Genomic DNA, 22273 nt, shown 5'->3' with positions numbered 1-22273 from the left:
GCAGACGGTGAAAAAGGCGAATGGTATGCTGGCATTCATAGCAAGAGAATTCGAGTACTGGAGCAGGGAGGTACTACTGCAGTTGTACAAGGCCTTGGTGAGACCACACCTGGAGTATTGTGTGCAGTTTTGGTCCCCTAATCTGAGGAAAGACATCCTTGCCATAGAGGGAGTACAAAGAAGGTTCACCAGATTGATTCCTGGGATGGCAGGACTTTCATATGATGAAAGACTGGATCGACTAGGCTTACACTCGTTGGAATTTAGAAGGTTGAGGGAGGGATCTTATTGAAATGTATAAAATCCTAAAGGGATTGGACAGGCTAGATGCAGGAAGATTGTTCCCGATGTTGGCGAAGTCCAGAACGAGGGGTCACAGTTTGAGGATAAAGGGGATGCCTTTTAGGACCGAGATTAGGAAAAACTTCTTCACACAGAGAGTGGTGAATCTGTGGAATTCTCTGCCACAGGAAACAGTTGAGGCCAGTTCATTGGCTATATTTAAGAGGGAGTTAGATATGGCCCTTGTGGCTAAAGGGATTGGGGGTATGGAGGGAAGGCTGGTACAGGGTTCTGAGTAGGATGATCAGCCATGATCATACTGAATGGCGGTGCAGGCTCGAAGGGCCGAATGGCCTGCTCCTGCACCTATTTTCTATGATTTCTATGTTTTCTATACCTTTTACCTTTCTATGCATATAAAACACTTTGGAAACGTTATGTAGTTCAATAATTAAACCACTGCGTTGCTTAGTAACAATTGTAGCTTTCATTGGGGCAGGGCCTTTCTCACTTTATCCTTTAAAATTTTTCCGATCGTTGACTGACTGTAGCCTAATGCTTTTCCAATGACAGATGGCATTTCACCTCTTTCCGATAGCTTCATTATTTCTACTTTATTTTCAATCGTGATTATTTTTATGAACAGAAGCACTGGGGATTCAGAGCCCCGCCGGGTCCTAAAGTCCACTGCACTAAGACTAGTTAAATAAGGTCCGGGGATCCGCTGGGTCCTGAAGTCCACCGCAGTGAGACAGGTTTAATAAAGTCCGGGGTTCGCTGGGTCCCAAGGTCCACTGCACTGAGCCAGGTTAAATAAGGAGCTTGAGCATCTGGGTGTTTTGGTATCCGCGGGGGGTCCGGGAACCAATCCCCCGCAGTTAAGGAGGGCCGACTGTGCACACAAAATGCTGGAGGATGTCAGCAGTCCAGGCCGCATCAATGGGAAAAAAAGCACAGTCGATGTTTCAGGCCGAAACCCTTCAGCAGTTCTGGAGGGAAAAAAAGTTGAGGAGTAGATTTGAAAGGTGGGGGGGGGGCGGAGGGGAGAGAGAAACACCAGGCAACAGGTGAAACTTGGGGAGGGATGAAGGAAAGAGCTAGGAAGTTGATGGAGGAGACAGAAGGCTATGAAAGAAAGAAAAAGGGGGTGAGCTGGGGGGAGGGAGCACCAGAGGGAGGTGATGGGCGGGCAAGGAGAGTGGGAAAAGGGGATGGGAAATGGGGGTGGGGTTGGGGAGGCCTTACTGGAAGTTTGAGAAGTCGATGCTCATGCTATCAGGTGGGAGGCTACCCAAACGGAATATAAGGTGTTGTTTCTCCAACCTAAATGTGGCCTTATTACAACAGTGGAGGAGGCCATGGATGGACATATCAGAATGGGAATGGGAAGTGGAATTAAAATGGGTGGCCACTGGGAGATACCACTTGTTCTGGCGAACGGAGCGTAGATACTCGGCGAAACGGTCTCCAAATCTACATTGGGTCTCAGCAATGTACAGGAGACCACACTGGGAGCACTGTACACAGTATATGACCCCAACAGACTCACAGGTGAAGTGTCGCCTCACCTGGAAGGACTGTTTTGGGATCTGAGTAGTAGTGAGGGAGGAGGTGTAGGGGCAGGTGGTGGGTTTTGAAATTACAAGGTGTTGCTTGGCAAGCAAAGACTTTTTTTTATTAGAATGGAGCACAGCAGGAAGACACTTGATAGAAATGGTCTGGAACCTGATCATCCTACTTTTGTAGACAATGATTTAGTTTCTCAGTGTGTATGTATGAATTTTGAGATAAAAATTGAGATGGGCCTGGGACCAGTCTTGAATTTGTACTCAGTGTATAAGCAGATAACAAGGAATGACTGTTCTAATGTACTCTATATATACAAGCTGCTGCAAAATCAAAATAATTCCTAGTTAATATATCCAGTAACACACACAAAAGTTGCTGGTGAACGCAGCAGGCCAGGCAGCATCTCTAGGAAGAGGTACAGTCGACGGCTAGGCCCGAAACGTCGACTGTACCTCTTCCTAGAGATGCTGCCTGGCCTGCTGCGTTCACCAGCAACTTTTATGTGTGTTGCTTGAAATTCCAGCATCTGCAGATTTCCTCATGTTTGCATTTTTAACATATCCAGTGTTCTTTAAGTGCTGCCTGTTTTGTTTGTTGGTGATCAGACAAATAATGTTCCATAGTAAGAGTTGCTTGTATTTCTTTTGTGAATAATGAGATTACAAGTATGTTTAGTTTCACAACTTTTACCTTTTATCTTCCCTGAGGGTTCAGCAGAATCTGCAGTGGCCATTCAGACAGAAGATGTTGAAGATCTGGAGTGTGGATTAGTGCTGAGCAGCATTGGCTACAAAAGCCATCCGATTGACCCCTCTGTTCCATTTGATCAGCAGCAAGGGGTTATCCCAAATAAGTTGGGACGTGTCCTGCATGCACCAGGTTAGTTGGTAGCCAAACTCTTTGAACCAGCGTTGCGTTATATCTGAAAATCGATGCATATCACATTCTGTGTGAAGAAGTTCCCCCTCAAGTTTCTATTAAATTATTCCCCTCTTACCTTAAACCAATGACTTCTAGTTTTTGATTTCCCAACCCTGGGAAAAGACTGTGTGCATTCACTGCCTATGCTCCCCATGGTTTTAAACACATTGATAAGGTCTCCAGAGTCTCCTATGCTCCAAGGAATGAAGTCCTAGCTTGTCCAACTTCTCTCTATAACTCGAGGCCTTGGCAGCATTCTTGTAAATCATCTTTGCGTTCTTTTTTAATGACATTTTTCCTTAACAGGGTAATCAAAACTACGCTCCAGCTGTGGCCTTGCTAACATCTTGTATAACTTGTGTATCTTGTATAATATCATGTCCCAGCTCCTGTTCTTATTGACGTAGCTGATAAAGGCCAAAGGTCGTCTTCACTGTGTTGTCTGTGATGCTGTTTTCAGGGAACTGTGTAGTTGTACTCGTAGGGCCCTCTGTTCAGGGACTTTTCAGGGCCCTACCATTCACTATGCAAGTCCTTCCCTGGTCTGACTTGCCGAAGTGCAACACTTCACTGTAAACTGTTTGGATGTCATTTGCTATTCTTGGCATACTCTCCTACCTGATCAAGATCTCCTTCTAATTTTGATTACCTCCTTCATTGTATGTGGTGCTGCCTATCTGCATACTTACTCATTTTCATTTTTCAGTTTTAAATCTTTTTTATTAATTATTATTGAAAATCAACAACAAAGAAAAATACATCAAGATAATCAAGACAACATATCCATATGTAAAATAAGAGTTAAACTATCAACCAAACTGAACAATATATCAATAATAATAAAAAAAATAAAATGTTAAGGCTATTTTTTTGGAAAAAAGAAAGAAAGAAAAAAGAACCCCTACTAACTAAAACAAAAATAAACCCTGATAACAAGAAAAAAACAGGAAAAAAACACACACTTGGAGCACAAACCCGGAGCTATACGCCATACAAGCTTCCATAAAAAAAGACATTATTCCGCCAACCAATCCATATACCCAAGCATCAGAAAAGGGCCATCTTAATTTACTCAAATCAAATGATAATAACCGGCAAAAGACCCCCATCTTTTCTCGATGTCAAATCTACGACCAAAAGTTCGTCTTCTAACTTTTTCCAAACTAAGACATAATATCACTTGAGAGAACCATTGTATCAAAGTGGGAGCAGAGGCATCTTTCCATTTTAATAAAATAGCCCTTCTAGCCAATAATGTGACAAATACAATTACGTGTTGGTCTGATATAGAAATATCATGAATATATTGAGGAATTATACCAAACAAAACTGTCAATTTATTAGGCTGTAAATTGATTTTTAAAGCTTTAGAAATTGTAGAAAAAATAGATTTCCAAAACTGTTACAATACAGAACACGACCAAAACATATGTGTCATTGTAGCTATCTCAGTTTTACATCTATCACACTATTTACATTAGGAAATATTTTAGACAATCTCTCCTTTGTCAAATAATAACGATGTACAATTTTAAATTGAATTAGAGAATGATTGGCACAAATCGAAGCAGAGTTGACCGACTTCAAAATTCACAACCAATCCTCTGTTACCAAGGTCATATTAAGCTCTCTTTCCCAATCTTGCTTAATCTTAAGTAAAGGATAGTTATCTTGTTGTAATAGTAAATTATAAATTTTCCCAATAAAACCTTACACTAAAGGGTTCATTCTAAAAATAATGTCTTAACAGGTCAGAATCTTGTATATGTGGAAAAATACTTAAATATTCTTGCAGGAAATGTCTGACTTGAAGATATTGCAAAAAATGTGAATATGAAAGAGAATATTTAGTTACTAATTTCTCAAAGGACATCAATCGACCTTCTTGAAACAAATCCATAAAAGAAAAAATTACTTTATTCCTCCAAAGAGAAAAGGTAGGATCACTAAGTGAAGGTTTAAATAAATAGTTTCGATAAATTAAACTAAACAGGTTAAATTTTAAGATTAAAAAACTTACGAAACTGGTACCAGATTCGTAATGACTGCTTAATCATAGGATTTATATTTAAAATAGAAATTTTGGCTAATTGTACAGGTAAAGGAGCTCCTAATAACGAAGTTAAACAAAATTGTTTCACAATTTTCAATTCCAGATCGACCCATGGTGGTCATTCCTTTTTATCAGTCCAATATAACCAAGAACACGCATAGTGTATATTAACCGCCCATTAATACATTCTTAAATTAGGCAAAGTAAGACCTCCATCCTTTTCTAATTTTTGTAAATGACATTTTCCAATTCTTGGTCTTTTATTATTCCAAACAAAAGATGAAATAATAGTCAATCTGATCAAAAAACTTCTTAGTTTAAAAAAAAGAATATTTTGAAATACATATAAAAATTTTGGTAAAATCAACATTTTAACTGCTTGAATTCGACCAACTAACGAAAGTGTAAGTGGATTCCATCTAGAAAAAAATTGCTTCATAAAATCCACTAAGGGAACTAAATTAGCTCTAGCAACACACATCAAAGTTGCTGGTGAACGCAGCAGGCCAGGCAGCATCTCTAGGGAGAGGTACAGTCGACGTTTCAGGCCAAGACCCTTCGTCAGGACTAACTGAAGGAAGAGTTAGTAAGAGATTTGAAAGTGGGAGGGGGAGGGGGAGATCCAAAATGATAGGAGAAGACAGGAGGGGGAGGGATGGAGCTAAGAGCTGGACAGGTGATTGGTAAAGGAGATATGAGAGGATCATGGGACAGGAGGCCCAGGGAGAAAGACAAAGAGGGGGGGAACCCAGAGGATGGGCAAGGGGTATAGTCAGAGAGACAGAGGGAGAAAAAGGAGAGTGAGAGAAAGAATGTTTGTATATAAATAAATAACGGATGGGGTACGAGGGGGAGGTGGGGCATTAGCGGAAGTTAGAGAAGTCGATGTTCATGCCACCAGGTTGGAGGCTACCCAGATGGAATATAAGGTGTTGTTCCTCCAACCGGAGGGTGGCTTCATCTTTACAGTAGAGGAGGCCGTGGATAGACATGTCAGAATGGGAATGGGATGTGGAATTAAAATGAGTGGCCACTGGGAGATCCTGCTTTCTCTGGTGGACAGAGCGTAGGTGTTCAGCAAAGCAGTCTCCCAGTCTGCGTCGGGTCTTGCCAATATATAGAAGACCACATCGGGAGCACCGGACGCAGTATATCACCCTAGCCGACTCACAGGTGAAGTGTCTCCTCACCTGGAAGGACTGTCTGGGGCCCTGAATGGTGGTAAGGGAGGAAGTGTAAGGGCATGTGTAGCACTTGTTCCGCTTACAAGGATAAGTGCCAGGAGGGAGATCAGTGGGGAGGGATGGGGGGGACGAATGGCTTATCCTTGTAAGCGGAGCAAGTGCTACACGTGCCCTTACACTTCTTTCACTTGCATGCTAGCCTACAACATTTTGTGCTGAAAGACCCCCACCCCCATCTCTATTGTGTTGCAGTCATCTGTAGTTTTTTCCTCAAAAAAAACTGTTATTTCCCAAAAAAATAATTTTTTCTCTCACATTATATTCAATTTGCTGTCACTTCCACCACTTCTTAAACTATCAAATATTTCAATAAACTGTTTGTATCTTTCTCACAGCTTGCATTTCTACCCATCTTTGTATCTTCTGAAAATTTTGGCAGCAGTGCATCATTTTTTCTGTAGTGTTCTTTTTTCACAACTGCTAAAGTTTCAGAACTAGTTCCTGTGGCACTCCTCCTGTCACAGGTTGTCAACCCTAAAATGACACTCATTTTCCTACTTCCTAATCCTCTGTCCATTGCAATGCATTGCAATCAACACTGTGACTTCTTGTAACCTTACATAAGGCATTTTGTTGTAGGCTTTCTGGAATGCCAAGGATACCAACTGGTTTCCCTCCATGCACTCTAGTTAAGACTTGCTCTCAAAATAAGTTTGTTGGAGACAGTTCCTCCTTCAGGAAACTATAACTGTGCTTGATTAGATTATAAATTACTAAATATACTGCTCTTGCTTAATTTTTTCAACAATAGGTCAACTTTTAGTTTTCCCTGTCTTTGTCTCTCTTCTGCTTTGAATAGGGGTGTGATATTGGCTGTTGTTCCTCTTCTGGTGCTTCTCCGGAAACCAAAGATCTTTGGAATATCAGCACACTCTTTTTGGATACTAGAAAGCAAGTCATTGAGTCAGTGAAGTTTTCAGCTTTTAGCCCATTAATACCCAAAATGATTCCTGTTGTGATGGCATTGTATGTAGAAAATACTACATACAATTAAGAGGGGTGATTGATAAGTTTGTGGCCTATGGTGGGAGGAGTCAATTATAGAAAACCTAGCACATTTATTTTTCAACATAGTCCCTTCCTACATTTACACACTTAGTCTAGCAGTTGTGGAGCATACGGATCCCTTCTTTGTAGAACTGGTCCACAGCAGGGGTGATTGATAAGTTTGTGGCCTAAGGTAGAAGGAGACGAGTTATTAACTTCAAACTTTCTGCATTATCACTCAAAGAGTTGATCTGCACGTTCATGTAATGAGAGCGTCTTGGACCTTCAGGTGGTCCACAGCAGGGGTGATTGATAAGTTCGTGGCCTTGGGTAGAAGAAGATGACTTATACAGCTCTTGTTACATGCATGTGCAGTTCAACTCTGAGTGAAAATGTGGAAAGTTTGAAATTAATAACTCATTTCCTTCTATCTTAGGCCACGAACTTATCAATCACCCTTGCTCTGGACACTTTCTGGAGGTCCAAGACGCCGACTTCTACGAAGAAGGGATCCGTATGCTCCACGACCGCTGGACTAAGTGTGTAAATGTAGGAAAAATAAATGTGCTAGGTTTTCTAAAATTGACTCCTTCTACGTTAGGCCACGAATTATCAATCACCCCTTGTACATGTCATTGTATGTTCTATTATGAACAGGTACTTTGTTTCAGTCTGTAACTACTTTGCTGTTCCTTTGTTCCCCATAACATTTTTGTAGCTTTATTTTCTCAAGGTCTTGTGTTTATTTTATTTTTTATTTTTTTCTTGAGATACAACTTGGAATAGGTCCTTCCAGGCATTTGAGCTGCGATGCCCGATTTAATCCTAGCCTCTTCATAGAACAGCTTACAATGAACATACTAACCGCTACGTCTTTGTTGTGTGTGAGGAAACTGAAGCACCTGGAGGAAACCCATGTGGTCACAGGGAGAATGTAGAAACACCTTACAGGCAGTGTAGGGAATTGAACCTGGGTTGCTGGTACTGTAAAGCGTTGTGCCACCCCTTGGATCGTTCCTTCGTTTTTTATATTTCTTGCTTGTTTGTCCTCGTGGTTTATTTTCCCTCCTTTTTTTGGACTTACTATCTTTCTCAACTCTCTTGGTTAATCATGGTTGTTTCATTCCTCCCTTAGAATCATTTGAAACAAATAAAAAAACCATTATGTAATCATTATTTTCTAGAGATTCTGAGACCATTTATTAAACCTATCTTGTAATCTATTACCAGACCCAAGAATGCCTGCTCCCTCATTAGCTCCATTGTGCATTGTTGTATAAAACCATTCCAGATGTACCAATTTTAATCTTATAACTGCCCATTCTAACTTGATTAACTCAATCAGCATGAAGATTAAAATCTCCCATAGTTATTACACTGCTTTCTTGTTTTATATGCCCCATGGTTTGTAGATGTATGCCATTTCCTCTAATGCTTGGAAGTCAAGTTACTCCTGTCAATATTGTCTATTCTTTGGTTTTTTTAAAGCCTCCACACAAATAGATGATATCTTTTGAGCCTACACATTCCTCACTCCTTCTAATTCACTTTTTAATACCAGTGATCCATCTCCACCATTTCCTCGCCCATTCTTTGTAGCGATAAAATATCTCTGAATGTTAAAGTTCCGAGTTTTGATCTCTCTGCAGCCATGTCTCTGGAATGCCTGTCAGATCAAACCTATTCACCTGTTTCTGTGCTGTTAGTCCATGCATGTTAATGTCAGTTCATCATACTCAAAGATACCAAGTTTCTCATCTTGATTTTTTTTTTCTCTCTCTGATTTTGCTCATAACCCTTTTGTACTTTGGCCCAGGTTGCCTGTTTTAATTGATTTCCTTCCCTGCTACTTGTGCTTTCTTCAGTTTTCATTTCTTTATTGTTTTTATTTCTTTTTCATTAGTCACCTTGATTGGGTTTCCATTTGCTTACTGTTCCAGTTTAAACCTTCCCCATAAGCACCAGCAAACACTTTCATGAGGATATAGTCCTAGTGCTGCTTGGATATAAGCCATCCCATCTTCCATAAGCAGTTCCACTCACCCAAGAATCCACAACCCACACTCCTGTACCATCTGTGTCCTGGTTATGAACAGGAGTGTGAACAGAGTGACTACAACACCAACTGGTCTTTTCTCCTGTTTTTATGCTGTCTGGCACATTGTCTTGTAAGCAGAGATTACTTGCATCAAATGTTTCTGTCAAATTTATCTCCTGATTTCATAAATTCATCCTTTTTTTTCCCCTTATGTATGCCATTGGTACTGTTAAGTTCAATGACCATTGACTCTTCACACTCCTCTTCAGTATACTGTGTGACATCCTTGACCTCTGACAATATGCCACCTAAGAGTTGCACCTGTCCCTGGAGAAATGCTGTGTCTTCTGTCACCAAACTCCCTTCTCTGAGCCTCCACCACTTTTGCTTCTACTTTGTGCCGAAGAGCCTTCCATGTTACTATGAACCTGGATCTTGCTGCATTCCCCCAACAATATCCAGAACTGTGTATCAGTCGAAGAAGGTGATGCCTTCCTTCCTCCACTCTGCCTGGCCAGCACCCATTCCATTGGGTCCCAATGTGTCCTGATTAACCAGAGTCCACCATATTTCCATTTCCATTCCAACTTTCAATTCAGAGAGCACTGAATTAGTAATCTAGAGAAATTTGAGAAACTCAAGTCTCACCAAGGCTGATTTAGGACAACGGTTTAAAAAAAAGACATAGTAAAAATGACCAGTGAATTTTAATGGAAAAATCCAACCACCTTATCTAGTTTCAACAGGGAAGGAAACCATGTTGTTGTTGCCTTATCTGGCTTGCAAGTGATTTTGGCCTTTGCTGAATCGCTTTAATTCAACAAGCGGCCTGTGTCAAACAGGTGGTCCAACAGTACCATCACTTTGAAGCAAATATCAATATATTGTGGCATTGACAGTGCTGTTTGCATTTTATACAATAAAACTTTGTACAGGTCCACAATCCCTTATCCGAAATCCTTGGGGCCAGTTGCATTTCGGAATTCAGAATTTTTCGGATTTCAGAAAATTGATAATTATATTAATGATTAACCTGTCTCAGTGAGGGTGGACTTTAGGACCCGGGGGAGCTCTGGATCTATGCATATCCTCCCGTATACTTTAAATCATCTCTAGGTTACTTATAATACCTAATACAATGTAAATACTATGTAAATAGTTGTTATACTGTATTGTTCAGGAAATAATGACAAGAAAAAAAAGTCTGTACATGCTCAAACAATGAGTGCTGGAGAGAAAACTTTCTGGTTTTCCCAATCCGCACTCTTTTACAAATACTGTTACAGTTTATTTATGGAGTAATATACTGATAAATGAAATAGTGGGATAATTATAGACCATAAATACACTAGTACATTTTATTTCCAACAAAAAAATTCAATAAAACATAAAAATACACAGCTTCAAATGAACTGAATCAAACACATGGTAAATGACTTATTGGAATAAATGTAGAACGTAAATACTCTAGGACATATACAGGTTCAAACAAAGCTAAATATGTACAGGTACCTCTCGATAAGTTGCATTACGTCTGGTAAACAAAGCAAAATACTCTACAGGTACCTGATGAGCCAGGAACAGGATTCTCAAGTTATGAAGCAGCACTATGACAGCTGAGCCACAACTGATGTCTGGCAGCCTCTGCTAGTGCTGCCACGTCACACCTGAGTGACGTCAGCTGTTGGCGTGCCAAACAAGCCTTGTTATGACACGGTCCACACTCCACGAGAAAAACTTCGGTTTTCGGAGCTTTTCGGATAAGGGATTGTGGACCTGTACTATAGTACAGGCTTAAGTATTCGACAAGTGGGTGAGCAGCAAATAATGATGGTTGTACACAGGTCCATGATGGTTCAGTGTCACCAAGTGTACTTAATAGGAGGAGGAAATTAAGAATCTAGTCAAATCCAAGCTTAATGAAGCAGCCAGGCTTTTTGAGATAGCAGAAAGTCATGGAAATAATATGTGCAATAGAAAATGTGATGACAGGTTTGAAACAATCATCAAAATGGAGGGTATTGCAATGTTTTTCTCTGCATTTCATTAATATCGTGCTTTTTACTTTTCTAATTGTCTCAGGCATGTACTGCAGTGGCTGGGTAAAAAGAGGACCAGTAGGGGTCATCGCAAACACAATGAATGACGGTTTTGAAACAGCCGAATCTGTTCTGGAAGATGTACAATCAGGAATACTGGATGTATCTGCTTTGAAAGGAGGGTATAAAGTAATTGAGGCCTTGCTTAAGCAAAGAGGTGTGTAGTTTAAAACAACTCAGAACCTGGAAATACCAGTGCCAACCTTTAACTCCTACTCCAGCCTGGATTTTGACTGACAGCACATCCAGGCGGAGGCTTTATGCGCTGCTGATAGAACCCCAGTTTCCCACCCCCCCCCAACACTCTGCAATCCCGGGTCTCTCAGGCCCCACTGTCAGCTCTTGGGTCCACAGAGCCTCCATCTTCCTCCCACCCCTCCTTCCCTGAACACCACAACCCTTCTGTCTCCTCTAACACCACCAACCCTCTTCCCCCCCCTCTGATCCCAGCTCTCATCTGTGCTGGACTTTACAATTCCCCCGACCCTACCCTCTCTGAGGCAGAATGTTCTGTCGTCAGCAAGGGCCTCACATTTGTTCCCCTGCACCTACACCTCAGTGTGTTCAACTCACGCCATGACACTGAGTTCTTCCTCTGTCATAGTCATAGTCATACTTTATTGATCCCGGGGGGGAAATCGGTTTTCATTACAGTTGCACCATAAATAATAAGTAGTAATAGAACCATAAATAGTTAAATAGTAATATGTAAATTATGCCAGTAAATTATGAAATAAGTCCAGGACCAGCCTATCAGGTCAGGGTGCCTGACCCTCCAAGGGAGGAGTTGTAAAGTTTGATGGCCACAGGCAGGAATGACTTCCTATGACGCTCTGTGCTGCATCTCGGAGGAATGAGTCTCTGGCTGAATGTACTCCTGTGCCCAATCAGTACATTATGTAGTGGATGGGAGACATTGTCCAAGATGGCATGCAACTTAGACAGCATCCTCTTTTCAGACACCACCGTGAGAGAGTCCAGTTCCATCCCCACAACATCACTGGCCTTACGAATGAGTTTGTTGATTCTGTTGGTGTCTGCTACCCTCAGCCTGCTGCCCCAGCACACAACAGCAAAATGATAGCATGGCCACCACAGACTCGTAGAACATCCTCAGCATCGTCTGGCAGATGTTAAAGGACCTCAGTCTCCTCAGGAAATAGAGATGGCTCTGACCCTTCTTGTAGACAGCCTCAATGTTCTTTGACCAGTCCAGTTTATTGTCAATTCGTATCCCCCCAGGTATTTGTAATCCTCCACCATGTCCGCACTGACCCCCTGGATGGAAACAGGGATCACCGGTACCTTAGCTCTCCTCAGGTCTACCACCAGCTCCTTAGTCTTTTTCACATTAAGCTGCAGATAATTCTGCTCACACCATGTGACAAAGTTTCCTACCGTAGCCCTGTACTCAGCCTCATCTCCCTTGCTGATGCATCCAACTTTGGCAGAGTCATCCGAAAACTTCTGAATATGACAAGATTCTGTGCAGTAGTTGAAGTCCGAGGTGTAAATGGTGAAGAGAAAGGGAGACAAGACAGTCCCCTGTGGAGCCCCAGTGCTGCTGATCACTCTGTCGGACACACAGTGTTACAAGCACATGTACTGTGGTCTGCCAGTCAGGTAATCAAGAATCCATGATACCAGGGAAGCATCCACCTGTATTGCTGTCAGCTTCTCCCCCAGCAGAGCAGGGCGGATGGTATAGAACGCACTGGAGAAGTCAAAAAACATGACCCTCACAGTGCTCGCTGGCTTGTCCAGGTGGGTGTAGACACGGTTCAGCACGTAGACGATGACATCTTCAACTCCTGGTCGGGGCTGGTAGGCGAACTGGAGGGGATCTAAGTGTGGCCTGACCATAGGTCGGAGCAGCTCTAGAACAAGTCTCTCCATGGTCTTCATGATGTGGGAGGTCAATGCAACCAGTCTGTAGTCACTGAGGCCCCTGGGGCACGGCGTCTTCGACACAGGACGAGGCAGGACGTCTTCCACAGTACCGGAACCCTCTGGAGCCTCAGGCTCATGTTGAATACATGGCGAAGTACTGCACATAGTTGAGGGGCACAGGCTTTGAGCACCCTGGTCCTGACACCATCCGGTCCTGCAGCCTTGCTTGGGTTGAGACGTTTCAGCTGTCTTCTCACCTGTTCAGCCGTGAAGCCCACCGTGGTGGTTTCGTGTGGGGAAGGGGTATAGTCATGAGAGCAGGGTGGGGGACTGTGAGGAGGGGTAGGAGGGGAGAGTGGAATACGTGTTGGTTGGGGGCCGACAACAGATGGCTCATATGGGGGATGGGCAGGGGTCACAATGTCAAATCTGTTAAAGAGCAGGTTAAGTTCATTGGTCCTGTCCACATTGCCTTCAGCTCCTCTGTTGCTAGTTTGCCGAAACCCAGTGATGGTCCTCATCCCCCTCCAGACCTCTCTCATGTTGTTCTGCTGGAGTTTCCACTCAAGCTTCCTCCTGTACCTGTCTTTAGTCTCCCTGATCCTGGCTTTCAGTCCCTCTGTATTGCCCTCAGCTCCTCCCTATTTCCATCTCTAAACACCCTCTTTTTAGCGTTCAGGATGTCCTTAATGTCCTTTGTCACCCATGGCTTGTTATGTCCGTCTCTGAGCCTACTTCTTCATCAAGGACTCTCCAGTCCGCACCAATGACCCCTTCTCCCGTCTTTACCCCTCCTCCTCTTCCGGGACACCCCACTCTGGCCTTCTGCCTGCTCTGGATCTTTTCATTGCCAACTGCCGACAAGACATCAACCGTCTCGATTTTAATACTTCTCTCTCCAATTCTAACCTCACTTGCTCTGAATGCACTGCTCTCCACTCTCCACACTAAACCCAAATTCATCATCAAACCCACAGGTAAGAGGGTTGCTGTTCCTCTACCTTGCTGAGGCCAGGCGATAACTGTCAGACACCACCTCTTGAGCAGGACCCCACTAAGCAGCACCAGGCCATTGTCTCCCACACCATCACTGACCTTATCAACTCTGGGGGTCTCCCATACACTGCCACCAACCTAATAGTTCCCTCACCCAGCACTTCCAGTTTCTACCTCCTACCCAGGATCCTCAAACCTCACTGTCCAGGCAGACCTTTTGTTTCTGCCTGCTCCTGTCCCACTGAATTTGTGCCTGCATACCTCCACTCTGTTTTATCCCCCTCACCGCCCCCCCCCAGGTCAGTCCCTTCCTGCCTACATTTGTAACACTTTACATGCTCCTGATCTTTTCAAATACTTAAAGTTCCCTGGCCCTGACTGTTGCATTTTCACTGTGGATGTCCAGTCCCGATACACCTGCATCCCCCATTAGACGGGCCTTAAAAACTCCCTGCTCCTTTCTGGACAACAGATCCAACCAGTTCCCCTACACCAGCACACTCACCTATCTGGCAGAACCAGTCCTCATCCTCAATAATTTCCCCTTCATCTCCTCCCACTTCCTTCAAATTAAAGATGGAGCCATGAGCACTCGCATGTGTCCCAGTCATATCTGCCTTTTCATCAGCTACGTAGAACAATCCATGTTCCAAGCCTACACCAGCAACACCCCCCAACTTTTGCTGTACTACATGGACGACTGCATTGGTGCTGCTTCCTGCACCCATGCTGAGCTCATCAACTTCATCAACTTTGCTTCCAACTTCTACCTTACCTTCAAATTTATCTGGTCCATTTCTGATTCCTCTCTACCCTTCCTTGATCTCTGTGTTTCATCTCTGGAGGCAGTCTATCTACTAATATGTTTTATAAATCCACTGACTCTCACAGCTAGCTAGACTATACTCTTCCCACTCTGTCATTTGTAAAAAAAAAATTACCATTCCCCTTCCCTCAGTTCCTCCCTCTCCACTGCATCTGCTCTCAGGATGAGGCTTTTCATTCCAGAACAACTGAGATGCCTTCCTTCAAAGAAAGGGCTTCCCTTCCTCCACAATCAATGCTGCCCTCACCGGCATCTCTTCCATTTCACATACATCTGCCTTCACCCCATGTTCCTGCTGCCAGAGCAGGGATAGGGTTCCTCTTGTCCACACCTACCATCCCACCTGTCTCCGCATTCCATACATAAATCTTACACCATTTCCAATTGGATCCCACCATCAAGCATATCTTTCCCTTGCCTCCTCCACCCCCCCCACTTTCTGCTTTCTGCTGGGATCTCTCCCTTTGCGACTCCCTTATCCATTCGTCCCTCCCCACTGATCTCCATCGTAGTACTTACCCTTGCAAGCAGGACAAGCGCCACACCTGCCCCTACCCCTTCACCTCCTCCCTCACTAACATTCGGGGTCCCAAACAGTCCTGCCAGGTGAGGCAACATTCACCTGCGAGTCTGTTGGGGTCATCTACTGCATCTAGAGCTCCTGGTGTGGCCTCCTGTATATAGGTGAGACCTGACGTTGATTGGGATACCGCTTTGCCAAGCACTTTCGCTCCATCTGTCACAAAAAGCAAGATCTCCCGGTGGCCACCCATTTCAATTCTACTTTTCATTCCATCATGTCAGTCCAGGGCCACCTCTGCTGCCATGATGAGGCCACACTCTGATTGGAGAAGCAACACCTCATATTCCATCTGGGTAGCTTCCAACCTGCTGGTATGAACTTCGATTTATCGAACTTCCAGTAATTGCCACACCCCCCTTCACCATTCCCCATTCTTGTTTCCCTCTCTCACCTTTTTACCTGCCCATCACCTCTCCGTTCCCTTTCTTCCAAAGTCTTCTGTCCTCTCCTATCAGATTCCCCCTTCTCCAGCCCTTTGATCAACTTCCCAGCTCTTTATTTCACTCTCTCCCCCTCTCCCAGTTTCACACATCACTTTCCCCTTCTCCCTCCACCTTTTTGCTCTGACTTCTCCCCTTCCTTTCCAATCCTGATGAAGGGTCGCGGCTTGAAACATCAACTGTTTACTCTTTTTCCACAGATGCTGCCTCCAGCATTTTGTGTGTGTGGTTGTGGTTTCCAGCATCTGCAGATTTTCTTGAGTTTAAAGCAATTCTTCGCTATGAATTGGGCGGTTCCAAAAGTGGTTCATAAAGCAATACAGCATAAATATAGGCCCTTCGGACCAACGACTCCATGCTGAGACCACCTAGTTCATCCCAATTTCCTTCCTCGGCCTATACCCCTCTGGGTCCCTTCCCTCCATGTGCCCATCCAAATGCTGCTTAGATTGTGTTATTGTACCTGGCTCAACCACTTCCTTCCATATACTCACTACCCACTGCGTTGGAAAAAGGTTCCCCTTTTAAATCCTTCCCTTTTCATCCTAAATCTTTGCCCCCTGGGGAAAAGACATTTATCATTTATGTTCTTTATGCCTCTCATAATTTTACATTTTAAGATCCCCCCCTCTTTCATTTGAAGTGCAACGAATAAAGACCTAGCTCGGACAATATCTCCCTATAATCCAGATTCTTGAGTTCCAGCTACATCCTCATGAAGTTCTTCTGCACTCTTTCTAGTTTAGTTATATCTTTTCTACAACAGGGTGACCAAAACTGTACACCGTACTTAAAGTGCAGCCTCACCAATGACTCGTATAGCTGTAGCACAATAGAGTCATAGATACAGGCCCTTTGGCTTATCTAGTCTGTGCCGAACTGTTATTCTGCTTAGTCCCATCAACTTGCACCTGGGCCATAGTCCTCCATATCTCTCCCATCCACGTACTCATCCAAACTTCAGTTGAAACCATATTCACCACTTCTGCTAGCAGTTTGCTCTATATTGTACCACCCTCTGAGTGAAGAAGTTCACCATCTGGTTCCCCTTAAATATTTCACTTTTCACCCTTAACTTATGACCTATTGTTCTAGTCTCATGGATCCTCAGTTGGGGGCGGGGGGGAGGGGGAACTGCCTGCATTTATCCTATCTAAACTCCTCATAATTTTGTATTCTCCTGTGTTCCGGTGGTGGGGAGTCTTAACCTATTCAACCTTTCCCTACAATTGTTGTCCTCAAATATTCGCAACATCCTTGCAAGTTTTCTTTGTACTCTTTCAATATTATTGATATCTTTCCTGTAGGTAGGTGATCAGAGCTGTATACAGTACTCCAAATTTGACCTCACCAAGCTCTTATAAAACCTCAACATAACAGCCAACTCCTCTGATTTATGAAGGCATGTGTGTCAGAGCTCCCTTTGTCATGCTATCTGCCTATCTGTGATGCCATTTTGACAGAATTACTGATCTGTGTAAGAGACTGTTAGATAGGCACGTGGATGAAAGAGAAATGGACGTTGATGTGGGAGGGAAGGGTTAGATTGATGGTAGAGTTGGTTAAAGGGTTGGCATAACATCATGGGCTGAATGGCCTATACTGTTCTATGCATTCCAAGATCCCTTTGTTGTAGCATACTCCTCAGTGCCCACCTGTTCACTGTGCAAGTCCTACCCTGGTTTGTCCCAAAGTGCAGCACCTCACTCTTGTCTGCATTAAATTTCATCTGCCATTTTTCAGCCCAATTTTCCAGCTGGGTCAGATCCTTTAATAGTCTTTCTTGCTGTCCACTATGCCCCCAAACTTGGAGTCATCTGAAAATTTGCTGATCCAGTTTACCATATTATCAACCAAATCTTTAATGAACCTGACAAATAACAGACCAATACCCCCCACTATTCACAGACCTCCAGCAACCATCTATTCCTACTCTCTGGCCTCTCCCACTAAAGTTCTAACTCCTGTAATCAACACACTTATTGATGCAGCAAGAAATGTAACAGAGTCCATAGAGGGGAGGCTCATTTCCATATCTACAACTCTTTGCAGTTTCTAGTGGTCACATGCAGAGCCATACGAAGATGTTATGCATCTACAATACCTTCTGTGAGGTAATAATTTAAATATTGGTAAGGAGAAAGCTGTCTCTTGAAGGCACATTTCCCTAGAGTTGATACATCTTGCCTAGTAGAATGGTGTGGTAGAAAGTTGCAGGTATATTCCAGAATTTAGACATTGAAGATGGTATAATGCAGAGTTAAGAATGCTCATTACCTTTTAATGGAAGTAAGAGCAGGAACTGGCCATAATCATGCCTTGGTCTTGCTGCTCCCCTAGTATGAAGTAAGAGGTGGATTAGATCTTGGCCTTAATTCTTGTGCCTAGTCACCATATAGTCTAAAGTTGAAGGTGAAGTTGAGGTTTCTTGGTTTGCCACTTCAGGGCAATATTGTGCAATATTTTCCCCTCATTAAAGAGCATGTGATCCAAATCTGGTTTACCTGTGTAAGCAACCTGTCCTTTAACATTTATTCTTATTGTTGAGTACTCCATTTTTATGGAGTTTAGGAGTATGAAGCAGTCATTTAGGATTCTGATTGCAGATTTCTCTGGCAATACTCTCATTTTTCAACTGCTTGATAAAGATATATGTGTATTTTATATAAACCACATTTTGATTTTTTTTTAGGTATCTGCCCAGTTTCATTTTCTGGATGGGAAAAAATTGACTCTTCTGAAGTGACAAAAGGAGAAAAAGTGGGCAAGCCCAGAGAGAAACTACTAACTGTGAAAGAGATGCTGGAAGTGGCCAATCAGTAACCAAGCTGCCAAATGAAGAGATTCATACTGATATCTACAAAGTACACACTGTCCTGCCTTTGAACATTGTTAGTGGCTGATTTAATGGAGAAATATTTTTTGGTCTTTGTAAAACAGAGACAGGATCATAAGATTCTCTTTAAAAAAAAGTCTGTGTCTATGAGAAATGGTTACAAAGGTTTGCTGCTTTGAAATTGAAGTATTATTTCAATTTTTGTTGAGAACATTTTTACCAGTTCTTAAACATTTTCAGCAGAAAGAACTTTTGATGGTGCTAAACTTGACTTCCTCCAGTGTAGAATAAGACCAGCTTTTTCCTGACTTGAAGGATTGCCCCCTAATTTGCATTTTCTCTTTGCCAATTGACTACTCAGTTTTGAGAGCTGGCATCTTCAATTTTCTTCCTGTGCCAAGGCTACTGATCTATGATATTTCACAAAATAGAAAGCTCTGAGGTGTAGAAATAGCAGCTAATGAAAATTATGTTGATTATTGTTATACTAGAATTTACATTGCCTTAGGACTTACTGTGTTTTATCAAGGAAATATGGACATTGTATGTAAGGTGCATTCTGGCGAAAGTACTTGTTCTGTGCTATTTTTGTTCCATGGTTCTGTGTTCTGTGTTGCTTTAATGTTACGCTACAGTGATTTAAATACTAAACTTATGACTTTGGATCTTTTATGTTACTTATATCTTTTATGAAACAATTGATAATTTTTTTTGCCTTACTCATTTATCCTTGCGTATTTTTCCCACTACACTAATTCTTATTGTTCATAGTTATGTAAATCAGACTTGACTCTTTTACTTTGACCAGTTTTGATCGGCTTGGAGTCCAATTTATTGCCATGAATAAGGAAGTAGGGAGTTACGAAGTTTATTAAGCAAGGTACAAGTCAAAATAGAAATTTAATCTCCTTTAAAATTGTGAACACCTGTTATGTATGAACTCTAAACAAATAATGAAATATTTACTGCTATCATTTCATTTTATGTTGGGCCAGGTAATGTTGGATCTGGTCAGCCACACCCAGCTTGGCCAGTGGTGTCCTCCTGTGAGTAGGTAGTTTCGAAGGCTTATTCCTGATGGGCTTTGAAATGGCAAAGCCTCGTGTGAGGTTCTTGCCTTTTGACAGAATTGCCAAGAATTTTAACAGACTTCTAAGATTGAAGTAAGTAATTAAGAACAAACTAATAAAATCATTTAACATACATCAAAGTTGCTGGTGAACGCAGCAGGCCAGGCAGCATCTATAGGAAGAGGTACAGTCGATGTTTCAGGCCGAGACCCTTCGTCAGGACTACTAAAATCATTTGGTGCTTCCTAATGCTTATGCCTGTAATCCCTTTGGATTTTATTGTTGTCTTGGATCATATGTCAAATTTCATGTGCGTTCCATTAAGGAAAGTCTCTGCCATTGAACCAAATTGTGTTCAGTGACAAACCTTAGTTACAACACAAATGCTATGAGGGTTTGAAGGTTTGAAATGGGCTAATTTTAATTCAGTTAAACCATCTCAGACACTGGTTTCTCCTGCAACTCAGTGTTGATTTGAACTTCAGTTGAAATTCAGTGAATTGTCTTTCACTCACCTGAGTGTCCAAGACAATGATGTGGAGTTGTAATATATGCCAACTGGAACTCTTTTAGTACTTTGGTCTGTTGAGCACAATCAACCCTACAAACAAAAGCAGTACATATCGGCAGTTCAGAACTGCTGTTTACTTCTACAGAAATGGCTGTATTTCAGTTAACATCTTTACAGAGCAGAAGTACACGTTGCCAGCTGGAAACATACCTCTCCCAGTGAATTGGACTTCCAGTGATCCTGGAGAGCCATTGAAACTTAGCCCAAACAAATGGTATGGAAGTTACTTTTTACTGCTTGTCTGCTGTGTATGGATAGGTGGTTTCATTGTATTTCCAAAAGGTAGAGCCAACTGCACAAGACTGCTCTAAGTTTGTTATTCACACCAGTCTTGCCCAAAACGCCTGATGTGGGAATGAGAAATAACCATGTCATAGCAGATTCCCATAAGATGTAATTACATTATAGTTGGGGGAGTTTTATGAATAATCAACATTTTATCTTGGAACTTTCACAGAGTATGATGGTTGTTTGGAAGTGGTTCATACTGAGCATAATTTATTCACATTACTATCCACTTTTGAAAGTTTTTGACTACAAGCAAATGAATTTCTAAAATGCAAATGTGTGTGCAAGTGGAAAGCCATGCTTCCATACATCTACAAGCAGCTTCTGTTACATTGAAGGTTCGGGGATGGTTGGCTAAGTCTCATCCTGGTTCAGCTTCAGCTAGAGGAACCCTTTATCCTCGAATGGATCAATAAGTTTTATGACATATTGGGAAACCTGAAATTAAATCTGGCATTTTAAGTTAATGGGCTTCTACTACTGTACATTGATTTGGGCTGGAAGAACTCAGCAGATCCAGCAGCATCTGTGGGAGGCAAGAAATTGTCACTGTTTCTCGTCAAAATCCTGACACAGCTTTCGACCTGAGACATCATTAATTCCTTTCCTCCTACAGATGGTTGACCCAGTAAGTTCCTGCAGCAGATGCTTTGTTGCTCCACATTCCAGCATCTACACCAACTTTGGGTATCCAGTCTAGTTGTGGATTACTGATCTATTTCCTGTAAAGATGAAAACATATTAATATGGGTACCCTGTAAGAAATAATAGGTTAGCACTATTCCCATTTGCACACCCACAGTTGAAGCTGGGTTAAATCCCCTAGTCAATGTGTACAAGAATATTCCCTTCTGTGTTGGCTTGGTTAGTTGGTTCTTAAGATGCAGTTCAGCAGGCAATTGACAACACTATCTCTGATACTGCAACATATTATTTTTCTGAAAACACTTACATTTTCTGACTTGAAATTTACACTAACATGCAGGTTTGCTTGGTAAGCTCTATTCACACCCAGTTCTTGAAGAAGGGGTCGGGCCTAGAATGAGCTGAGATTTGGAAAACGTGACAGCTTGTAAAACAGAAATTGCTGGAACTGCTCAGCAGCTCAGGCCAGACCTGTGAAGAGAAACGATCAATGTTTCAGCCTGCAGATGTGTTGTCAGGACGGGGAAGATGGCAAAAGAAGCCTGTGAAGTTGCAGGGCGGGTGGAGAAGGGGGGCATGACTGATGGGATAAAACTGAGATAACTATTGAGATCAACTGTAAACAAGGTTATTTTGTTATTGAGTGAATGGGAACCATTAGGGAGTGAGAACAGAGCAGAATATAGGAGCTGTGAAGTGCAGAGCAGGAGGACAAGTGTGGCAGGACAGGCTGGAGAGTTTCTCCACTCCCAATGTCCCAATGTGGCGGGTGGGGGGGGGGTGGGGGGAGAATGGGAAGGGGAATAGAAAGAGAAGCTGAACTAATATTACAGAAGGGTGACTGATACAGACCAAGATATCAAGTTACCTGAAGTTGTAAAATTCATTATCATCCAGCAGGCCATAACGTGCCCATATGAAAGATGAGGTGCCGT

The 22273-nt window shown here is 42.5% G+C and overlaps 1 protein-coding gene across 2 annotated transcripts in view; it reads left to right on the top strand.

The window, feature by feature from the left end:
* Positions 1-21941, top strand: part of fdxr (ferredoxin reductase) — a 49569-nt gene extending 27628 nt beyond the window's left edge. Inside the window, exons 9-11 of one of the 2 annotated variants that reach the window (XM_063074205.1) lie at positions 2559-2730; positions 11177-11350; positions 18621-21941. In XM_063074205.1, coding sequence (XP_062930275.1) covers positions 2559-2730; positions 11177-11350; positions 18621-18751 — 477 coding nt within the window. In that variant the 3' untranslated portion in view covers positions 18752-21941. The remainder of the gene's footprint in view (positions 1-2558; positions 2731-11176; positions 11351-18620) is intronic. The other variant, XM_063074204.1, reaches the window with a different exon arrangement.
* The last annotated feature ends 332 nt before the right edge of the window (positions 21942-22273 follow it).

Source organism: Mobula hypostoma, chromosome 22, assembly GCF_963921235.1.
Source record: "Mobula hypostoma chromosome 22, sMobHyp1.1, whole genome shotgun sequence".
NCBI lineage: Eukaryota > Metazoa > Chordata > Chondrichthyes > Myliobatiformes > Myliobatidae > Mobula > Mobula hypostoma.
Note: the sequence above shows the minus strand (reverse complement) of the source record. Positions and strands in the feature narration are given on the sequence as shown.